At 46.7% G+C, this 20,479-nt stretch overlaps 1 protein-coding gene across 2 annotated transcripts in view; it reads left to right on the top strand.

The window, feature by feature from the left end:
* The window catches only part of LOC308469484 (uncharacterized protein), a 74,835-nt gene extending 56,415 nt beyond the window's left edge, over positions 1 to 18,420 (top strand). Inside the window, exons 3-4 of one of the 2 annotated variants that reach the window (XM_080992004.1) lie at positions 387 to 560; positions 13,933 to 18,420. In XM_080992004.1, coding sequence (XP_080848130.1) covers positions 387 to 560; positions 13,933 to 15,809 — 2,051 coding nt within the window. In that variant the 3' untranslated portion in view covers positions 15,810 to 18,420. Of the gene's footprint in view, positions 1 to 386; positions 561 to 10,408; positions 10,690 to 13,932 lie in introns of those variants that run through there. The other variant, XM_080992005.1, reaches the window with a different exon arrangement.
* The last annotated feature ends 2,059 nt before the right edge of the window (positions 18,421 to 20,479 follow it).

Consider the following 20,479-nt stretch of genomic DNA (forward strand, 5'->3'; position numbering starts at 1 on the left):
AGGTTTGGGGCCCAGCCAGCTCAACTGCTAAGTCATCTCTTGCATTGAGTTGTGGGGGCACCTACATGTAATAGCTACTCGGCTGTATTCTGCCCATGCTTTGGGGTTGCAGTTTTCAGGCTTGGGGACAGGATTGTGCCTGGTTTTTGCACCAAGTTCGATCCATAAGCCCCACTGAGTTCAATCGGGTCCACTCTCAGTCACTACTGTGCATACCATGCCAGCCTTACGAAGTGGGGTGAGGTGCAAACAGATTAAATGGGAATCACTGTAGATGTTTCAAATGGGGTTTGTGTTGGGAAGGGGCTGCCCCATTTGTGCTTCTCTAGGGCAGGAAAATCCCTGCAGGGCCTCTGAGGCTCCCTTTGCTTCTTCCTCTCTCCCAGGACCCTGCAGCTTGTGGTGGCTTCCCGAGTCCTCAGGAAGGATGAAAGAGACTGAATCTGTAAACCTAGCGAGGATGGAAGGGGGAAGATGGACAGTTGACCTGGTCAGGTTGTCTCCTGCATCCCTCCTTACAGCCTCTGAGCGTTCCCTCCCAGGGACCTCTGAGATATCTGGTGAGTCCCAGGGGAGGGGAGATGGGGACATGGATGGATGGGGCTGGAGAGGTATCGGGGCTTGCTCATTTTGGGGGTGGGATGAGGCAGGCAGGCGGATGGAGTTTGAGAAGGTGGGCACCTTTTTGGGCTCCTCCACCTGCCTTCCAGCGCCTTTGACATCTGCAGGCAATTTGAGCCAGGAATACGTCACAGCTCCCCGGCCACCGCGATGTATTGGCGCCAGTACTGGGCTCTGAATGCCCTACCAATATCAGAGAACTCACTGATCCCTTGCGCAGCACTAGAAGCCATGATTCTTTAAATTGTTGTTGTTGTTTAGTCGTTTAGTCGTGTCCGACTCTTCGTGACCCCATGGACCAGAGAACGCCAGGCACCTCTGTCCTCTACTGCCTCCCGCAGTTTGGTCAAACTCATGCTGGTAGCCTCGAAAACACTATCCAACCATCTCGTCCTCTGTCGCCCCCTTCTCCTTGTGCCCTCCATCTTTCCCAACATCAAGGTCTTCTCCAGGGAGTCTTCTCTTCTCATGAGGTGGCCAAAGTACTGGAGCCTCAGCTTCACAATCTGTCCTTCCAGTGAGCACTCAGGGTTGATTTCCTTCAGTATGGAGAGGTTTGATCTTCTTGCAGTCCATGGGACTCTCAAGAGTCTCCTCCAGCACCATAATTCAAAGGCATCAATTCTTCGGCGATCAGCCTTCTTTATAGTCCAGCTCTCACTTCCATACATCACTACTGGGAAAACCATAGCTTTAACTATACGAACCTTTGTTGGCAAGGTGATGTCTCTATTTCTCAAGATGCTGTCTAGGCCTGTCATTCATCTTCTCCCAAGAAGCAGGCGTCTTTTAATTTCGTGGCTGCTGTCACCATCTGCAGTGATCATGGAGCCCAAGAAAGTAAAATCTCTCACTGCCTCCATTTCTTCCCCTTCTATTTGCCAGGAGGTGATGGAACCAGTGGCCATGATCTTCGTTTTTTTGATGTTGAGCTTCAGACCATATTTTGCGCTCTCCTCTTTCACCCTCATTAAAAGGTTCTTTAATTCCTCCTCACTTTCTGCCATCAAGGTTGTGTCATCTGCATATCTGAGGTTGTTGATATTTCTTCCGGCAATCTTAATTCCGGCTAGGGATTCATCCAGCCCAGCCTTTCGCATAATGAATTCTGCATATAAGTTAAATAAGCAGGGAGACAAAATACAGCCTTGTCGTACTCCTTTCCCAATTTTGAACCAATCAGTTGTTCCATATCCAGTTCTAACTGTAGCTTCTTGTCCCACATAGAGATTTCTCAGGAGACAGATGAGGTGATCTGGCACTCCCATTTCTTTAAGAACTTGCCATAGTTTGCCGTGGTCGACACAGTCAAAGGCTTTTGCATAGTCAATGAAGCAAAAGTAGATGTCTTTCTGGAACTCTCTAGCTTTCTCCATAATCCAGCGCATGTTTGCAATTTGGTCTCTGGTTCCTCTGCCTCTTCTAAATCCAGCTTGCACTTCTGGGAGTTCTCGGTCCACATATTGCTTGAGCCTTCTTTGTAGAATTTTAAGCATAACCTTGCTAGCGTGTGAAATGAGTGCAATTGTGCGGTAGTTGGAGCATTCTTTGGCACTGCCCTTCTTTGGGATTGGGATGTAGACTGATCTTCTCCAATCTTCTGGCCACTGCTGAGTTTTCCAAACTTGCTGGCATATTGAGTGTATCACCTTAACAGCATCATCTTTTAAAATTTTAAATAGTTCAGCTGGAATACCATCACTTCCACTGGCCTTGTTATTTGCAGTGCTTTCTAAGGCCCATTTGACTTCACTCTCCAGGATGTCTGGCTCAAGGTCAGCAACCACACTATCTGGGGTATATGGGACATCCATTTCTTTCTGGTATAGTTCCTCTGTGTATTCTTGCCACCTCTTCTTGATGTCTTCTGCTTCTGTTAGGTCCTTTCCACTTTTGTCCTTTATTATGGAAATCTTTGTACGAAATGTTCCTTTCATATCTCCAATTTTCTTGAACAGATCTCTGGTTCTTCCCATTCTATTGCTTTCCTCTATTTCTTTGCATTGCTCGTTTAAGAAGGTCTTCTTGTCTCTCCTTGCTATTCTTTGGAAATCTGCATTCAATTTCCTGTATCTTTCACCATCTCCCTCGCATTTTGCTTGCCTTCTCTCCCCCGCTATTTGTAAGGCCTCATTGGACAGCCACTTTGCTTTCTTGCATTTCCTTTTCATTGGGATGGTTTTCGTTGCTGCCTCCTGTATAATGTTACGAGCCTCCATCCATAGTTCTTCAGGCACTCTGTCCACCAAATCTAAATCTTTAAACCTGTTCCTCACTTCCACTGTGTATTCATAAGGGATTTGACTTAGATTGTATCTTACCGGCCCAGTGGTTTTTCCTACTTTCTTCAGTTTAAGCTTGAATTTTGCTATAAGAAGCTGATGATCTGAGCCACAGTCAGCTCCAGGTCTTGTTTTTGCTGACTGTATAGAGCTTCTCCATCTTTGGCTGCAGAGAATATAATCAATCTGATTTCGATGCTGCCCATCTGGTGATGTCCATGTGTATAGTCGTCTCTTGTGTTGTTGGAAAAGCGTGTTTGTGATGACCAGCTTGTTCTCTTGACAGAACTCTATTAGCCTTTGCCCTGCTTCGTTTTGATCTCCAAGGCCAAACTTGCCAGTTGTTCCTTTTATCTCTTGACTCCCTACTTTAGCATTCCAATCCCCTATGATGAGAAGAACATCCTTCTTTGGTGTCACTTCTATAAGGTGTTGTAAGTCTTCATAGAATTGGTCAATTTCAGTTTCTTCGGCACCAGTGGTTGGTGCATAAACTTGGATTACTGTGATGTTAAAAGGTCTGCCTTGGATTCGTATCGAGATCATTCTATCATTTTTGAGATTGCATCCCAGTACAGCCTTCGCCACTCTTTTGTTGACTATGAGGGCCACTCCATTTCTTTTACGGGTTTCTTGCCCACAGTAGTAGATATGATGGTCATCCGAACTGAATTCACCCATTCCCGTCCATTTTAGTTCACTGATGCCCAGGATGTCAATACTTATTCTTGCCATCTCATTTTTGACCACCTCCAACTTACCCAGGTTCATGGTTCTTACATTCCAGGTTCCTATGCAATATTTTTCTTTACAGCATTGGACTTTCCTTTCGCTTCCAGGCATATCCGCAACTGAGCGTCCTTTCGGCTTTGGCCCAGCAGCTTCATCAGCTCTGGATCTACTTGTACTTGCCCTCCGCTCTTCCCCAGTAGCATGTTGGACGCCTTCCGACCTGAGGGGCTCATCTTCCAGCGTCATAACTTTTATATGCCTGTTGTCTTTGTCCATGGAGTTTTCTTGGCAGGGATACTGGAGTGGCTTGCCGGTTCCTCCTCCCGGTGGATCACGTTTGGTCAAAACTCTCCACTATGACCTGTTCATCTTGGGTGCCCTGCTCGGCATAGTTCATAGCTTCTCTGAGTTCTTCAAGCCCCTTCGCCACGGCAAGGCAGTGATCCATGAAGGGGTTCTTTAAATTACCTGATCCTAATTTCAGGACTGATTGCCGATGGGGCCTCTGTGTTTTGCCTTTTTCTTTTCTTTTAGGAATAACTTTTCCTTTTCTTTTAAAAACAAGGATCATATAAGACTAATGTATGATACAAATATGTAGACTAAATAAATTTGCAGGAATAACATGTCGTTCCTCGTTGGTGATCAGTGTATGAGTTCTGGGTTCATGAATTGGTATAAATTTAAACAAAAAAGGGTAAACAGCGGAGAACAGAGAACATTCAACATCGCATAGCCGAATTCCAAGTCAGAAGCTCTTGTGACTGTTGTGCTTAGATTAAGTGTGAGTAATAGTCATTTTCCATCTTCTGTTACCAATTAAACTATACGGAGTTGGTCTCCTCATAAAAATGAGAGGAGATTCAAAGTGAAGAAAGATATTTAGAAAAAGCTTTAAATTTAGACCAAATTTAGACTGAGGCAACAGCTGATGGGGAGTGTGTAGGTGAAGATGTTCCTGCTTGTTTCAGAGGAGGCAGGGACGTTGCTGGATCCTGACAAGAGAGCTTTTTGTAAGGAAGTCAAGAAGGAGAATTGAGGGATCATGGACCCTCTAATTCCCTGTTAGATCATAACATCAATGTCAGGGAACTGACATCAGAGCGAGAGGTGGAGGCAGGGCTCCAAAGCGATGCTGGAGAAAGGACCAGCGGGGGGGGGGGAGGAATTCAGCGTAACACCAGTAGAGAAGAGAAGGAGATGGAGGATTTGGAGACAGGTCTCCAAGACCCTTCACCAGAGACTAGTGGGGAGAGCGCTGACATGCCTCTGCCTTCCCCTTACTTGTGCAGACGAGTTCCGCGCAGGGAAAGTAGGAGGAGACTTGGCGTCAAACAGCTCTTATGCTGGAAGAGGTTCAAGAAACGCCCACTGACGGATTCTGCAAGCGACTGACCGGCCACGGAGTGTGGGCTGTCAGCTAAGGCATGGTGAGCCAGGCAATCTAACCGAAATTGAAGGCAACTTACGCACAAGTAACCCCTTACAACCATTACAGCAATCCGTCAGTGGCTGAAGTTACTTGTGCACAGGCAAGGAACCATGAGCCAGACTGGAGGTGCCGGTGCAGCGGAGCAAGCTGCGATTGTGCAGGACCTGGTGAAGAGGAACCGGGACCTGGAACAGCTCTGCTGACGGCGCGGCTGGATGAAAGGCGAACTCAGGATGCGCAGGTTAGACCCACCCCAGTGGCAAAGAAAGTGCCGAGACTGGTACACAAGTTTGGGGGGAAGCCCCAGGACTATAACGCGTTCCGAACGGAAATAGAGTACGCTTTGGAACTGCAGCACGATGACTTTGCTGACGATGCTGAGAGGGTGGCATATATCGTGGGGCACCTTCAGGATGGGGCGCGTGAATGGGTCAGGCCCCTAATCGCCACGCAGAATGCTGCCATGAGGGATGTTCGGAAGTTCCTCCAGGCTATGGACGCGATGTATTCAAGCCAAATTGGGCAGAGTGTAACCCAGCAGGAGCTGATGAGGTGCAAGCAGGGGGACCTATCCGTTAGAGACTATTGGTCCCGTTTTGCGATCCTAATACACTGGCTCGAATGGGACCTAGTTGACCTGCCTATACGGATGCTGTTTGAGGAGGGGTTGTACCCAACCGTGAAGGACGAGCTCTCCCACGCGCCCTGCCCGCAATCTATGGACGAATTGACCAAAGCGGCGCTTGCGATAGGAGCTCGGCAGGAAACGCGCGCTTTGGAAAGGCAGGAAGGGAGAGGAGAGCGTTGCCCTGACTACCGCATTCCTCAGATGCCAAAGCAGCCTTCCGGGTCCGTTGAGCCAATGGAAATCGATGGAGCGCGCGCGCGAGAGGTTTTAAACGCCAACCAAGGGTGCAAAAGGGAGGGAAAGGCTGGCAAAAGCACCAAGAAGTGTTTCCTCTGCCAACGGCCAGGACACTTTGCCAGGGCCTGTCCACAAAGAAAGGCTTGGCAAGGGATGGTGGGAGCCGCTGGTAGCGAGGAGGAGGGGGCGGAGGACAAGGTGCAGGGAAACGCCAACGCTTGGCTGCCGACAGGGGGCACAGCAGCCAGGCGAGCAACTAATGGAAGTGCCCCAACCAGACCCACCCAAGGCGTCAATAGCGATAGAGGTGGTGCTATAACTCCCAAATGGACACCCAGTCAAGGTGAAGGCAATGCTGGATTCAGGCAGCTGCTGTAATTTTTTTAGCAAGGAGTTCGCACTAGAGCACCAACTCCACCTGCTGCCACTTGATTTTCCTCTCCAGGTCACCACGATAGATGGCAGGGAGCTGCTGGGAGGGGAGGTGACACATCAAACCCCACCAATGAGAATGAGGGTTTCCAGACACACAGAAACCATTGCCTTTCATTTGGCCACACTGGCGGGACCCCCGATAATATTAGGCATGAGCTGGCTAGTGCTACACGATCCAGTGGTGGCTTGGCGTCAACGGACAGTCATCTTTGGGTCAGCTCACTGTTTGGAACACTGTCTAGGGGGGGGAAGCCCAGGTTGAGGTTGGCCAGAGTGGCAGAAATGACATGAAGCCAAGAGGAGAGGTGCTGCCACAGTACGCTGACTTACAGGAGGTCTTCAACGAAAGGGAGGCGGACAGGCTGCCACCACATAGGCCCTTTGACTGCCAAATCAACCTACTCCCTGGGGCGCAGCTGCCAGTGGGTAAGCTGTATGCCATGTCGGACAGGGAGATGCAGGAGTTGCGGAACTTTATTGACAAGAACCTAAAAAGGGGTTTCATAAGGGAATCTAAGGCAGTGGGGGGGCAGCCCTGTGTTCTTTGTGGACAAAAAAAAATGGATCAGCCCAGGCTGGTCGTGGACTATAGAAAATTGAACCTCGTATCGGAACCCGTGACCTTCCCAATTCCCAGAATTGATGACATTCTAACTTGGGTAAGGAAGGGGAAGATCTTTACCAAGCTGGACCTCAGGGGAGCATACAATTTGATTAGGATGAGGGAGGGGGACGAATGGAAAACCACCATGTTTACCCCCCCTAGGGGCCTTTGAGTACCTGGTCATGCCATTTGGATTACAGTCAGGCTCAGCCTGTTTTCAAAGCTTCATGCACCATGTGCTGGGACCCCTGCTGTACAAAAACTGCGTAGCATTTCTGGACGACGTCCTGATCTATTCGGACAATGAGAAACAGCATGTCCAGGACGTCAGGGAAGTGCTGAAGAGGCTGCAGAAGCATCAGTAGTGCGTCAAGCTGGAGAAGTGCCAATTTCACGCCGGAGAAGTGGAATTTCTGGGATACAAGTTGTCGGACAGGGGCCTAGCCATGGACCCCAGCAAGGTGCAGGCGGTGCTGGAATGGAAGACCCCCAAAACATGGAAGGATGTGCAGAGGTTCCTCGGGTTCAGCAACTTTTACCGGAAGTTCATCAAGAACTTCGCCCACTTGACCGCACCCATCACGGATTGTCTCAGTAGCAAAAAGAAGTTCATCTGGACTGAAAGTGCCCAACGATCCTTCGAAAAGCTAAAGAAGGCGTTCGCGTCGGAGGAACAGCTCCTACATGTGGATCTGCAGAAGCCGATGAGGCTGGAGACAGACGCGTCAGACCGGGCGGTGGGAGCAGTGTTGCTGCAGCCGGGAGGGAGCCAACACGCCTGGAGACCGTGCGCCTTCTTCTCACGGAAGCTGAGCAAGTCGGAACAAAACTACACGGTGTATGATCGCGAACTGCTAGCAATTTACGCAGCCTTTTGGCAGTGGAGACATCTACTAATAGGGGCCCAGCACAAGATTCAGGTGTGCACGGATCACAAGAACTTGGAATATTGGAGAACGGCTCGAGTTCTCAACCAGAGACAGATTCGATGGGCACAGGAGTTCTCCAAGTTCTTCTTTGAGATCAAGTACGTGCCGGGAGAAGAGAACGTGAGGGCAGACGCGCTGTCCAGGAAGCCGGAGTACATGGAAGGAGAAGGACCGCCGGAAGTGAGAAACGTGTTCCCAGAGGAATGATGGGTGTGTGTGGGAGCATTGGTTGGGAAACGAGAACTAACCGAGCTGATTCGCCAGGACGAATTCGCCCAAACCAGAATCAGGGAACTCAGGGAAGCGAGGGGAGACTAGGGAGGCTTTGAGGAAAGGGAAGGACTGCTGTACTACAAGGGAGCAATGTATGTGCCTGGGGAGGCCTTGCGGGAGAGGGTGCTCAAACAGCTTCACAACAACCCAACAGCGGGGCACTTTGGGCAACACAAAACTATGTTACTGGTTACTAGGCAGTTCTGGTGGCCAAGGTTGAGGGAAGATGTACGAGAGTATGTACGTGGGTGTGACCGCTGCCAACGGGCTAAGGGAGAGAGGGCTGCCCCGGCAGGGCTACTGGAACCCTTACCCGCACCGGGAAGACCCTGGGAGGTGGTGTCTATCGATTTTATGACAGATTTGCCCAAGTCCAGAGGGAAGACAGCAGTCATGGTAGTAGTAGATCTGCTAACCAAAATGTGCCATTTTATAGCGTGCTCACATGCAGTAACGGCAGAGGAAACAGCCAGGTTGTTTGTGGATCACATCTTCAGGTTGCATGGGGCTCCTTCGAGGGTTATCTCAGACCGAGGGAAACAATTTACCTCGAGGTTCTGGAGGAGGCTCATGAACTTATTGCAGGTGGAGGTGGGATTCTCGACGGCGAGACACCCGGAGACCAACGAGCAAGCAGAGAGAGCGAACAGTATTTTACAGCAATACCTACGCTGCTACGTGAACGAGAGACAGAACGATTGGGTAGAGAAGCTAGCACTGGTGGAGTTTGCATACAATAATGCTGAGCATGTGTCCATGGGGATGAGCCCGTTCATGGCTAATTATGGGTGTCACCCCAGGGCCTTTCCCGGGAGGGGGGAGGAAGGGTGGAGCGTACCCGCGGCAGAACAGTTTGTGGAAGAAATGGAGGCCCTGCACCAGCAGCTTAAGATGAACCTGGAAAGGGCCAAGGAAGTGTACAAGAGGCAAGCAGACAAGCGTCGCCAGGAAGGGGAGACTATAAGGGTGGGAGACCGGGTGTGGTTATCCACCCAAGGGCTACCCTTTAAGGGAGGGTGCAAGAAACTGCAGCCAAAACGGCTGGGACCCTTTGAGGTAACACACCAAGTGAACCCGGTGGCATTCAGGCTCAAGTTGCCAGACAGCATGAAAATCCACCCGGTGTTTCATAGGTCACTGCTCTCACCATACAGGGGGGAGCGGAGGTTCTGGTGGGAAGGAGGAGAAGGCCTCACACACCCACAAGTGGAGGAGAGGGAACACCACAACCAGGTGATGGAGATCCTAGATTCGCGATGGCAGGGGCGGCAGGTGGAGTACCTGGTAGCTTGGGAGGGAGAACCCGAGTCAGAAAACTCGTGGGTTCCCGCGGGGGAAATAGATGATGGATATCTGGTGGAAGAGTTCGACAACAGGTATCCGAGGAAGCCCAAACCAATAGAGAGATTCTGGGAGGAGCAATTTGGAACCACCGATGATGAGGAGGAGGATTTTGTGGGTTTTTCTGCTTCTGAAGAGGAAGGAGGAGAAGCGTCGGGGGAGGAGGAATCGGACTGGGAAGCCTGTGCCGCGCTAAGAAATCGGAGCGGGTGGGAAGCGGGGTTTGAGTCCTCGGAGGACGACAGCAGCTCCTTTTGGGTGTTTCCTGCATCGTCGGCTGAAGAGGGGGACAAGGTTACGTCACCGGGTCGGGCCGGGGGTGGAGGGGGTCCTGGGAGGGAGGTGGATGTCAGGGAACTGACATCAGAGCGAGAGGTGGAGGCAGGGCTCCAAAGCGATGCTGGAGAGGGGACCAGCAGGGGGGAAGGAATTCAGCGTAACACCAGTAGAGAAGAGAAGGAGATGGAGGATTTGGAGACAGGTCTCCAAGACCCTTCACCAGAGACTAGTGGGGAGAGCGCTGACATGCCTCTGCCTTCCCCTTACTTGCGCAGACGAGTTCCGCGCAGGGAAAGTAGGAGGAGACTTGGCGTCAAACAGCTCTTATGCTGGAAGAGGTTCAAGAAACACCCACTGATGGATTCTGCAAGCGACTGACCAGCCACGGAGTGTGGGCTGTCAGCCAAGGCATGGTGAGCCAGGCAATCTAACCGAAATTGAAGGCAACTTACGCACAAGTAACCCCTTACAACCATTACAATCAATTTTGAAATTCCATGCCTACCTCTATTTCAGGGGTGGCCAGCTTCCAAGAGACTGCGATCTACTCACAGAATTCAAAACTTGGAGTGATCTACCCCTGTTTTGTAGGGGTTCAGGTCAAAGTTGTTGAACTTTTATTAGCAACTCACCAAAGGAGCGCTGGGGTGGAAACAGCCTCCAGCCTCGATTTGTAAGCTCTGTCTTCCATTCTCCAACAATGGAGGGAGGATCCGGGAGGGGGCGAGCGATTGACTGCGATTGACCAAAACCTCGCAGGGATCTACCAGTAGATCGTGATCGACCTGTTGGACACCCCTGCTCTATTTGATGAACCTCCACTATTTGGAAGGAGACCAACAGCATCTGGGATTCTAAAATCCATACCATGAGCCCTGAATGGAGGAATATCAACTGTTTGTGATACTGTTCTTTGTCTAGTCATGCCTTTTTAAACAATGACCAGGCTTGTCTGAACCACCCAGGCCTTCTTAAATGTGGGTTTGAGAGTTTTTAGGGAAGTTGAAGTAACTTCTGTCAGGTTTGTTGTTTTGGCTTCTGTTTGCATTTGATTGACCAAAGAGATGAGTGACATATGGGGTGGATTCCAGGATTGAGCTAAATCAAATCTATCCCAAATAAAAGCCAAGCAATATGTCAGTTAATATCAGTCAACAAAGGCAGTGAAAACTACAGTGGTGCCTCGCAAGACGAAATTAATTCATTCCACAAGTTTTTTCTTCTTGCGAGTTTTTCGTCTTGCGAAGCACGGTTTCCCATAGGAATGCATTGAAAATCAATCAATGCGATTCTATGGAGACCGTCCGGGGACAGAGGGGGAAGGGCCGAGCGCCTTCCCCTCTGTCTCCAGACCTGTTTAAAGCAAGGGGCAGCGGGGACAAGATTGCTTCTCCCCATTGCCTGCCCCGCAATCTCCGGGGACAGAGGGGAAGGTGCGCGCCTTCCCCTCTGTCCCCGGACCTGTTTTAAAGCAAGGGAAGGGGCAGCGGGGAGAATCGCTTCTCCCCGTTGCCGCCCCTTGGTTCAAAAGGGGTCCGGGGAGAGAGGGGAAGGCGCGCACGCCTTCCCCTCTGTCCCCGGAGATTGCGGGGCTGGCAACGGGGAGAAGCGATCTTCTCCCCGCCGCCCCTTGCTTCAAAAGAGGTCCGGAGACAGCGGGGAAGACGCGCTGCGCTTCCCCGCTATCCCCGGAGCTTGCGGGGCAAGCTTCGTTTTGTGAAGCAAGCCCATAGGGAGATGCGTCTTTCGAAGCGGCTAAGAAAACGAAAAACTCCTAGCGAGTTTTTCTCTTTTTTAAAAAAATTTTTATTAAGGTTTCAGCAAATTTAACAAACACAACATAAAAAACACAACACAAAACATAATAAAACATAAAACATATATAAGTTCAATTCTTAATTTCTTGTAGCTTACTTTCCCGACTTCCTCATACCTCTCCTTTCTGTATTCCAATTTCAAATTTATTTTCAGCAAATCCTTCCCTTATTTTTAACTTACTTTTAATATTACTTACTCTCCTTAATTTAACCATTGTCGCTATTAACTCCTTCATTTCTAATCCAAAATCATTTTAGCACTCATTAATTTTGTTGTATTTCTTTAAATAGTCCTTAAATTTTCTCCAGTCTTCATCCGCCGTTTCTCTTCCCTGGTCTCGGATTCTGCTCGTCATCTCAGCCAAACCCATATAGTCCATCACCTTCATCTGCCATTCTTCCACGGTGGGTAAATCTTGTGTCTTCCAGTACTTTGCGATGAGTATTCTTGCTGCTGTTGTAGCATACATAAAAAATGTTCTGTCCTTCTTAGACACCAATTGGCCGACCATGCCCAGGAGAAAGGCCTCTGGTTTTTTAGAAAACGTGTACTTAAGTACCTTTTTAATTTCATTATAGATCTTTTCCCAGAAAGCCTTAATCCTTGGGCACGTCCACCAAAGGTGATAAAAAGTTCCTTCAATTTCTTTACATTTCCAACATTTGTTATCAGGTAAATGATAGATTTTTGCAAGCTTGACTGGGGTCATGTACCATCTGTAGATCATTTTCATAATATTTTCTCTTAAGGCATTACATGCCGTAAACTTCATCCCAGTGGTCCACAACTTTTCCCAGTCAGCAAACATAATGTTATGACCCATATCCTGAGCCCACTTAATCATTGCAGATTTAACCATCTCATCTTGAGTGTTCCATTTCAGCAGCAAATTATACATTCTTGACAAATTCTTAGTACTGGGTTCTAACAGTTCTGTCTCTAATTTTGATTTTTCCACCTGGAAGCCAATTTTCCTGTCCATTTAAAAAGTTTCCATTATTTGATAATAATGCAGCCAGTCCCTCACCTTCCCTTTTAATTTCTCAAAACTTTGCAATTTCAATCTGTCCCCTTCTTGTTCCACAATTTCCCAATATTTCGGCCATTTAGCCTCCATATTTAGTTTTTTAACAGCCTTTAGCCTCCATATTTAGTTTTTTAACAGCCTTTGCCTCCATAGGTGACAACAACCACCTTGGAGTTTTACTTTCCAACAAATCTTTGTATCTAATCCAAACATTAAATAGTTTAATAAAATACGGTTTTTAAACCCTTTGACAGCTTTGACCTTGTCGTACCACAGATATGCATGCCACCCAAAAGTATTGTTAAATCCTTCTAAATCCAAAATGTCAGTGTTCTCAAGAAGTAGCCAATCTTTCAACCAGCAAAAAGCTGCTGATTCATAATATAGTTTAAAGTCTGGCAGGGCAAAACCGCCCCTTTCTTTTGCATCAGTTAATATTTTAAATTTAATTCTTGGCTTCTTGCCCTGCCAGACAAACCTAGAAATATCTTTCTGCCACTTCTTGAAACAATCCATCTTGTCCAATATTTGCAATGTTTGAAACAAAAACAACATTCAAGGCAGTACATTCATCTTTATAACCGCAATTCTGCCCAACAAGGAAAGCTTCATATTTGTCCAAATTTCTAAATCTTTTTTGACTTCTGTCCAAGTCTTCTCGTAATTATCTTTAAATAAATTCACATTTTTAGATGTCATATTTATCCCCAAATATTTCACTTTCTTAACTACCATTAACCCTGTCTCATTCTGAAACTTTTCCTTTTCAAATGCTAGCGAGTTTTTCGTCTTCCGAGGCGTTCGTCTTGCGGGGCACCACTGTATTGTAAGGCCTCACATCTAACTTCAGTCCTTCCTTTATCACAAGCATTCATTAACTTTGTTCAATAATAGATGTAAAGCACATCCCCTTCACTCTGAGTGGGGTTGGGGTCCGGGGCAGCAATGCAGAGTTAGCACGACTTACCCTAACATGGCAGTGCATTGCTGGGGGAGGGCTCAGGTGGTGGGTTTGATGGTTCTGTGTCATCTGCACCCTGGTCACAGTATGCAGACAGTGTGGCCCATTGGTTTCAAGAGAATCAGGCACCCCTCAGGCGTGCTCAAGTGTTAGGGGGTTGAAGATGCCACACATCTACAATGTCATTAAGTTAGACTTCAAGGCTGTCCTCTTGAGGCTGAAACGGAGCACTCTCAAGTCTCTTAGTGAGTTGGGGGGGGCGGGGAACTCTGTTCAATAATCTGGAGCTCCATTTCTTCCTGAGGCGATTATTATCTTTTCTCTTCATTGCAGATGGTGATGAATGGGAAGGGAAGAACAAGGGGGACCACAACAGAATCCACGTATCGGAGAAATCAAATAAATATTCAGAGTATGGAGAGAACATCGGCCAGAGCTCCCAGTCCACCTCCCATCAACGAAAGAGCTTCATTCGGAGGGATAGCCTCACTTCACAGGAAAGAATTCATAGAGGAGAGAAATTGTATCACTGCAGAGAATGTGGAAAGAGCTTCAGTCGAAAGGATCATCTCACTTCCCATCAAAGAATTCATTCGGGCGAGAAACCCTATCAGTGCTTAGAATGTGGAAAGAGCTTTAATCAAAGCACACAACTCACTTGCCATCAAAGAATTCATACAGGGGAGAAACCCTATCAGTGCCTGGAGTGTGAAAAGAGCTTCAGTAACAGGCAGAGTCTCACTTCCCATCAAAGAATTCATACAGGGGAGAAACCCTATCAGTGCCTGGAGTGTGAAAAGAGCTTCAGTAACAGGCAGAGTCTCACTTCCCATCAAAGAATTCATACAGGGGAGAAACCCTTTCAGTGCCTGGAATGTGGGAAGAGCTTCAGTTGCAGCTCAAATCTCACTTCCCATCAAAGAAGTCATACAGGGGAGAAACCCTATCAGTGCTTTGAATGTGGGAAGAGCTTCCGTCAAAGTCGGCGTCTCTATTCCCATCACAGAATTCATACAGGGGAGAAACCCTATCAGTGCTTGGAATGTGGGAAGAGCTTCAGTCGAAAGGACAGTCTCACTTTGCATCAAAGAATTCATACAGGGGAGAAAGCCTATCAGTGCTTAGAATGTGGGAAGAGCTTCATTCACAGACAACATCTCACTTCCCATCAAAGAATTCATACCGGGGAGAAACCCTATCAGTGCCTGGAATGTGAAAAGAGCTTCAGTCACAGGCAGAGTCTCACTTCCCATCAAAAACTTCATAAAGGAGAGAAACCCTATAAGTGCTTGGAATGTGGCAAGAGCTTCAGTCGAAAGGATCATCTCACTTTTCATCAAAGAATTCATACAGGGGAGAAACCCTATCAGTGCTTGGAATGTGGCAAGAGCTTCAGCCACAGTCGGAGTCTCTATTCCCATAAAAAAGTTCATACAGGAGAGAAACCACATCAGTGCTTGGAATGTGGAAAGAGCTTCAGTGAAAGCAGCAGTCTCACTTTGCATCAAAGAATCCATACAGGGGAGAAACCCTATCAGTGCTTTGAATGTGGGAAGAGTTTCAGTCAAAGCCCCTATCTCATAATCCATAAAAGAATCCATACAGGGGAGAAACCATATCAGTGCTTGGAATGTGGGAAGAGCTTCAGTCAGCGCCCCCATCTCATAATCCATAAAAGAATCCATACAGAGGAGAAACCCTATCAGTGCTTGGATTGTGGAAAGAGCTTCAGACACAGACAACATCTCACTTCCCATCAAAGAATTCATACAGGGGAGAAACCCTTTCAGTGTTTGGAATGCAGAAAGAGCTTCAGTCACAGTGACAGTCTCACTTCCCATCAAAGAATCCATACGGGGCAGAAACCCTTTCAGTGCTTGCAATGTGGAAAGAGCTTCAGTCACAGCCAAAGTCTCACTTCCCATCAAAGAATCCATACAGGGGAGAAACCCTATCAGTGCTTCGAATGTGGGAAGAGTTTCAGTCAAAGCCCCTATCTCATAATCCATAAAAGAATCCATACAGGGGAGAAACCATATCAGTGCTTGGAATGTGGGAAGAGCTTCAGTCACAGCCACAGTCTCACTTCCCATCAAAGAATTCATACAGGGGAGAAACCATATCAGTGCTTTGATTGTGGGAAGAGCTTCAGTCAGAGCCAGAATCTCGCTTCCCATCAAATAATTCATACAAGAGAGAAAACCTCTTAGTGTCTGGAATGTGGGAAGAGCTTCAGTCAGAGTGCCACTCTCATGGCCCACCAAATAATTCATACAGAGTTGAAAGCATATCAGCGCATGGAATGTGGATAAAATTTCACTTGTAAATAAGTCAATTCAAGAACTCAGAGCAGGGTGAATAATAGAATGGTAGATTCAGAATCTAGTCCAACCCCTGCCAATGCAGAAAAAACTCATTTCAAGCATCCATGACAGATGGCCATCCAACTTCTTCTTAAATACCTCCAATGAAGGAGAGTCCACCCCCTTCTGAGGGAGTTCCTTTTCACTGCTGGCTCTTACTATCAGAAAGTTCTTCCTGCTCTTTAGGAGAAATCTCCTTTTGTGTTGCTTGAATCACCTCTTCAGATTCCTTCAAGACCTTGAGAAGGACTTCTGTATGTCTGAGAATGTCCAGGGGATTGGACCATGCTCTATATTCGGCGGGAAACCCATGGAGAGGAGTCCGATATAGGGCTTAAGTCATCTAGGCATTGGTCAGATTGTCATAATTACAGACATACTTACTGGTTTGAACGGAAGTGATTCTTATTCCAGGGGAAGTGGTGACCCTGAGATTACAGGCGCTCTCGCCAATCTTGTCCAAACGTCCAGTAAAACTTTGACACAGCAGACCGAATGTTTACCCGCTGAGGTTGATGTATTGGGAGTTTAGGTTTAGGGCCGTGTGGTATTGCTTAATTGTATGTGGGGTCCCTATAAAGGGAACTTCTTCCTCTAGGTGGGAGGGAGACTGGTCAATTTACCATCAGTTGAATGTAACATTTAAGTCAGATTTTTTAAAACGGATTTGCAGAACAAAACTCACAGTTTGAAAGGGAGTTATTAGGCTCCAGGGTTAAAATATTATCTAAATGTTACTGGAGTGGGATACAAAGAATGAAATGATAAAATCATGAATGAGAAGCTGGGCCAGAGATGTAGGACAAAACATTTGCTTTATGGGAACAACTGTGGAAAGTAAATTTAAGATTTACAGCTTGCTACATTCTAAGGGAAAACTTCATGAAGATGATGCAGAGGAGTCAATCAAGATGATCCAGGGTCTGAAACCAAGCCTTATGAGGAGGGCTTGAAGGAACTGGGGGGGGGGCGGGGGCGGCGTATCTATTTCAAGTGAAAGTTGCCGAAATCTACACTTGCGACACGGGCTGTCATACGTCCAGATTTTCCCGGACATTTCAGCAATTTCCGCCCAGACACTGCTTACAATTCTGGATATATGGCAACCATGTCTATATACAGTGGTACCTCAGTTTTCAAACAGCTTAGTTCCTGAACAACTTTGAACTCGAATGCTGCAAACCTGAAAGTCAGTGTTCCAGTTTGCGAACTTTGCTTCGGAAGCCGAATGTGATCCTGAGCTTCTGTTTTCACTGTTCCGCTGCTAATTTGCCCCCCCCCCCCCCCGCATTGGAATCAAACCCTTCCATTTCCAATTGCAGTGTTCTGAGGTGATATTTGGAGCTTTTATTTGCTGCTTTTGTTTTTGCTAAAAGTAATTGCGTTTCTATTTGGCTTTTTCATTTTTGTGACTGTGGCTTGTTCTCTGTTTTTGATTGATTGTGTGACTGTGACAATGTATAAAAGCCCCCCCCCCCCCGCCATCCAAACAATTTCTATCAATCAGTGCAGGTAAGAAAAAATAATAATTTAAATTTTAATCTAAAGTACTGTCTTCTTTCTTTTATAGTACAGTACATTGATTATTGCTTTCATTTTATGGATCAATGATCTCATTAGATAGTAAAATTCATGTTAAATTGCTGTTTTAGTTGTTTTTAAAAGTCTGGAATTGATTAATCTGTTTTGCATTACTTTCTTTTTTTAAAAAAAAATTGATTTTTTACATGCATATATTCTTACAATTTTTAAATTTGCTGTACAATTTTTTCCTTTCCCTCCCCCTCCCCCCATACCCATTGGAAGGGTTCAAACAATTATCCTCAGCCACGGGCATAGTTCTGTACCATTTTAGAAAGAATTTTAATTTCAGTTCTCTGAATTTGCTTACTTAAATCTCATCTGTTCCTTTCATTATCCTTCGAACCGTTGCTTCGCTAACTTGTTCCTCCTTACTCCACATCTTTTGAATAAGTTGGGTTGTCTGTTCATTATTTGTAATCATTCTCTTATAGATTTTACCTATCATTCCTTGTTTCGTTTTTTCCATTTGTTTGTATAGTTCCTCTATTGGCTCTTCTAAACTCCTATTTCCTGTTTCTTGGACTTTGGAAATTTTGTTGTATATTCCTCCAATTTTTAACCAATATTGGTTACCTATATTCTCTATTACTTCCTGCAATGACTTTAAGGACTCTCCTCTATGCGTATCTTTAACTATATGATATCCCTTAGCGTTTAGAATTTCCCACCATTTGGGATTATCTGTTACCTCATAAATACTTTCTAAGGGTGCACTTAGAGAAATCCTTTTTAACCATAAAGGTTACATAATCTCAGCTCGTTACAAACAGTGAAGATACCAGGCAGCCTGACATCTGGCTGGTTGATAGGGGATCAAATACTTATTTCACTCATTGTAATACACACCAATCTCTGACTTTTGTCTTCTGGGTTTCTGGGGGTTTTCCAGGTTGTTATTCCATAAATAAAAAGCAAAGTAAAAAACAATGCAACACAACAATAAAAAGAAAAATGAACAAGAACATTTAAAAACAAAAACATTTAAAAACACATCCAGTATTTCCATATCCTTATCTTTCTTTTAATTGTTTCATCGACCTCCTCGCACCTCCCTTTTTTGTATTCTAATTCAATTTAGCTATTTCAGCAAATCCTTTCCATCTTTCTCAATTTTTGTTCTATAATTTACCTTAACCCAATCTGACCTTAAATTTTACACTTTGGCCCATTAACAATCCATTTTTACTTAATTCTTTGTAACATTTCTGCTAAAACCATGTAACTTCATTCCAGCATCCTTCTAACATTCATTAATTTTACTATATTTTTGTAAATATGCTTTAATTTTTTTCCAATCTTCTTCCACCGACTCTTCTCCCTCGGATTCTGCCAGTCATTTCCGCCAGTTCCATGTAGTCCATCAACTTCATCTGCCATTCTTCCCTGGTGGGTAGATCTTGTGTCTTCCAGTGCTTTGCGATAAGTATTCTTGCTGCTGTTGTAGCATACATAAGAAAAGTTCTATCCTTCTTTGGCACCAATTGGCCGACCATGCCCAGGAGAAAGGCCTCTGGTTTCTTCAGAAAGGTATATTTAAGTACCTTCTTCATTTCATTATAGATCATCTCCCAGAATGCCTTAATCTTTGGGCATGTCCACCAAAGGTGAAAGAATGTACCTTCAGTTTCATTACATTTCCAACATTTATTATCGGGCAAATGGTAAATTTTTGCAAGCTTGACTGGTGTTATGTACCACCTATAAATCATTTTCATTAAATTCTCTTTTAAGGTATTACATGCCGTAAACTTCATACCAGTGGTCCATAACTGTTCCCAGTCAGCCATCATAATATTATGTCCAACATCTTGTGCCCATTTAATTGGTCATTTCTTTGTCAGAGGGCAAAGGGGCAAATTTAGTTGGGAATCAAATACTTTCCCCCCTCACTGTACCTTCATCACTTTAATACATACCGTATTTTTAGCTCCATAAGATGCACCTGACCATAAGGCGCACCTAGTTTTTAGAGGGGGTATGCAAGAAAAATAATAATAATTGGGCCTTCACTTCATGTGCATCCCAGGCTCTGCTCAGCGCTCCCTTTCACGAGCCGCATGGACCGTATGTGTGGCGCTTGCAGGCTTTTGCCCGAGGAGGGAGAAGGGCAGCCCGTCAGTGATAGGCTGCCCTTCTCCCTCCTCGGGGAAAAGCCCCCAAGAGCCACACACACACACTCCGCGCAGCTCTTTAAAGGGAGCGTGGCTCTTGGGTGCTTTTGCAAGAGGTGGGGGAAGAGAGAAAGCCATGCTCTGTCCCTTCCCCCACCTCCCGCGAAAGCCATGGATTGCCGTGCGAAGCCGGCGCAGGGGAGCGGGATGAAGGCTCCCCGCTCCCCCGCGAAGACTTCACGCGGCTAAGCCGGAAGCTAGAACAGCGAGAGGGAGCGCTGCGCAGTGCTCCCTCTCGCTGTTCTGGCTTCTGGGGTAGCCCGCAGGCCTGCATTTGCTCCATAGGATGCACATGAAGTGAAGGCCCAAGACAGGAGTTGATCATCATGTGAGCTGCGCACAGGTGGGCTGAAGCGAGCTTCCGGCTAGCCTGCAAGCTAGGCAGATACATTTTGGGCTGTGACCTTTACACATCTTCCAGTCCCGAGATCGTGGGGTGGTACAAGGTTATTTTGGCACCTGTTTCCACAGCGTCATTTTCTCCTTGCACAGTGTATGACGAAGGAGACAAAAGGTCTCCGGGACAAAGGTTACAGACAGGACACTGCAGACTGCTGAGACCGCAAAAGGTCAGACAGAGGGAACGATGTTCGAGACAGCCGTGACTTCTCTGAGGGGGAGTATGCTACGTACCCCAGGGTCATGCGTGCAGGCAGACTGTGGCTGCCTGCTGGTGGGGAAGTGTGCTCCCTCTGGACCCCACTCACCACTCCGCAATATCCCTACACGCACACACATTTCCCCTTTTTAGGAGGGGAAAAG

The sequence above is a fragment of the Podarcis pityusensis genome, assembly GCF_964106645.2.
Source record: "Podarcis pityusensis genome assembly, chromosome: 2".
NCBI classification, from domain to species: domain Eukaryota; kingdom Metazoa; phylum Chordata; class Lepidosauria; order Squamata; family Lacertidae; genus Podarcis; species Podarcis pityusensis.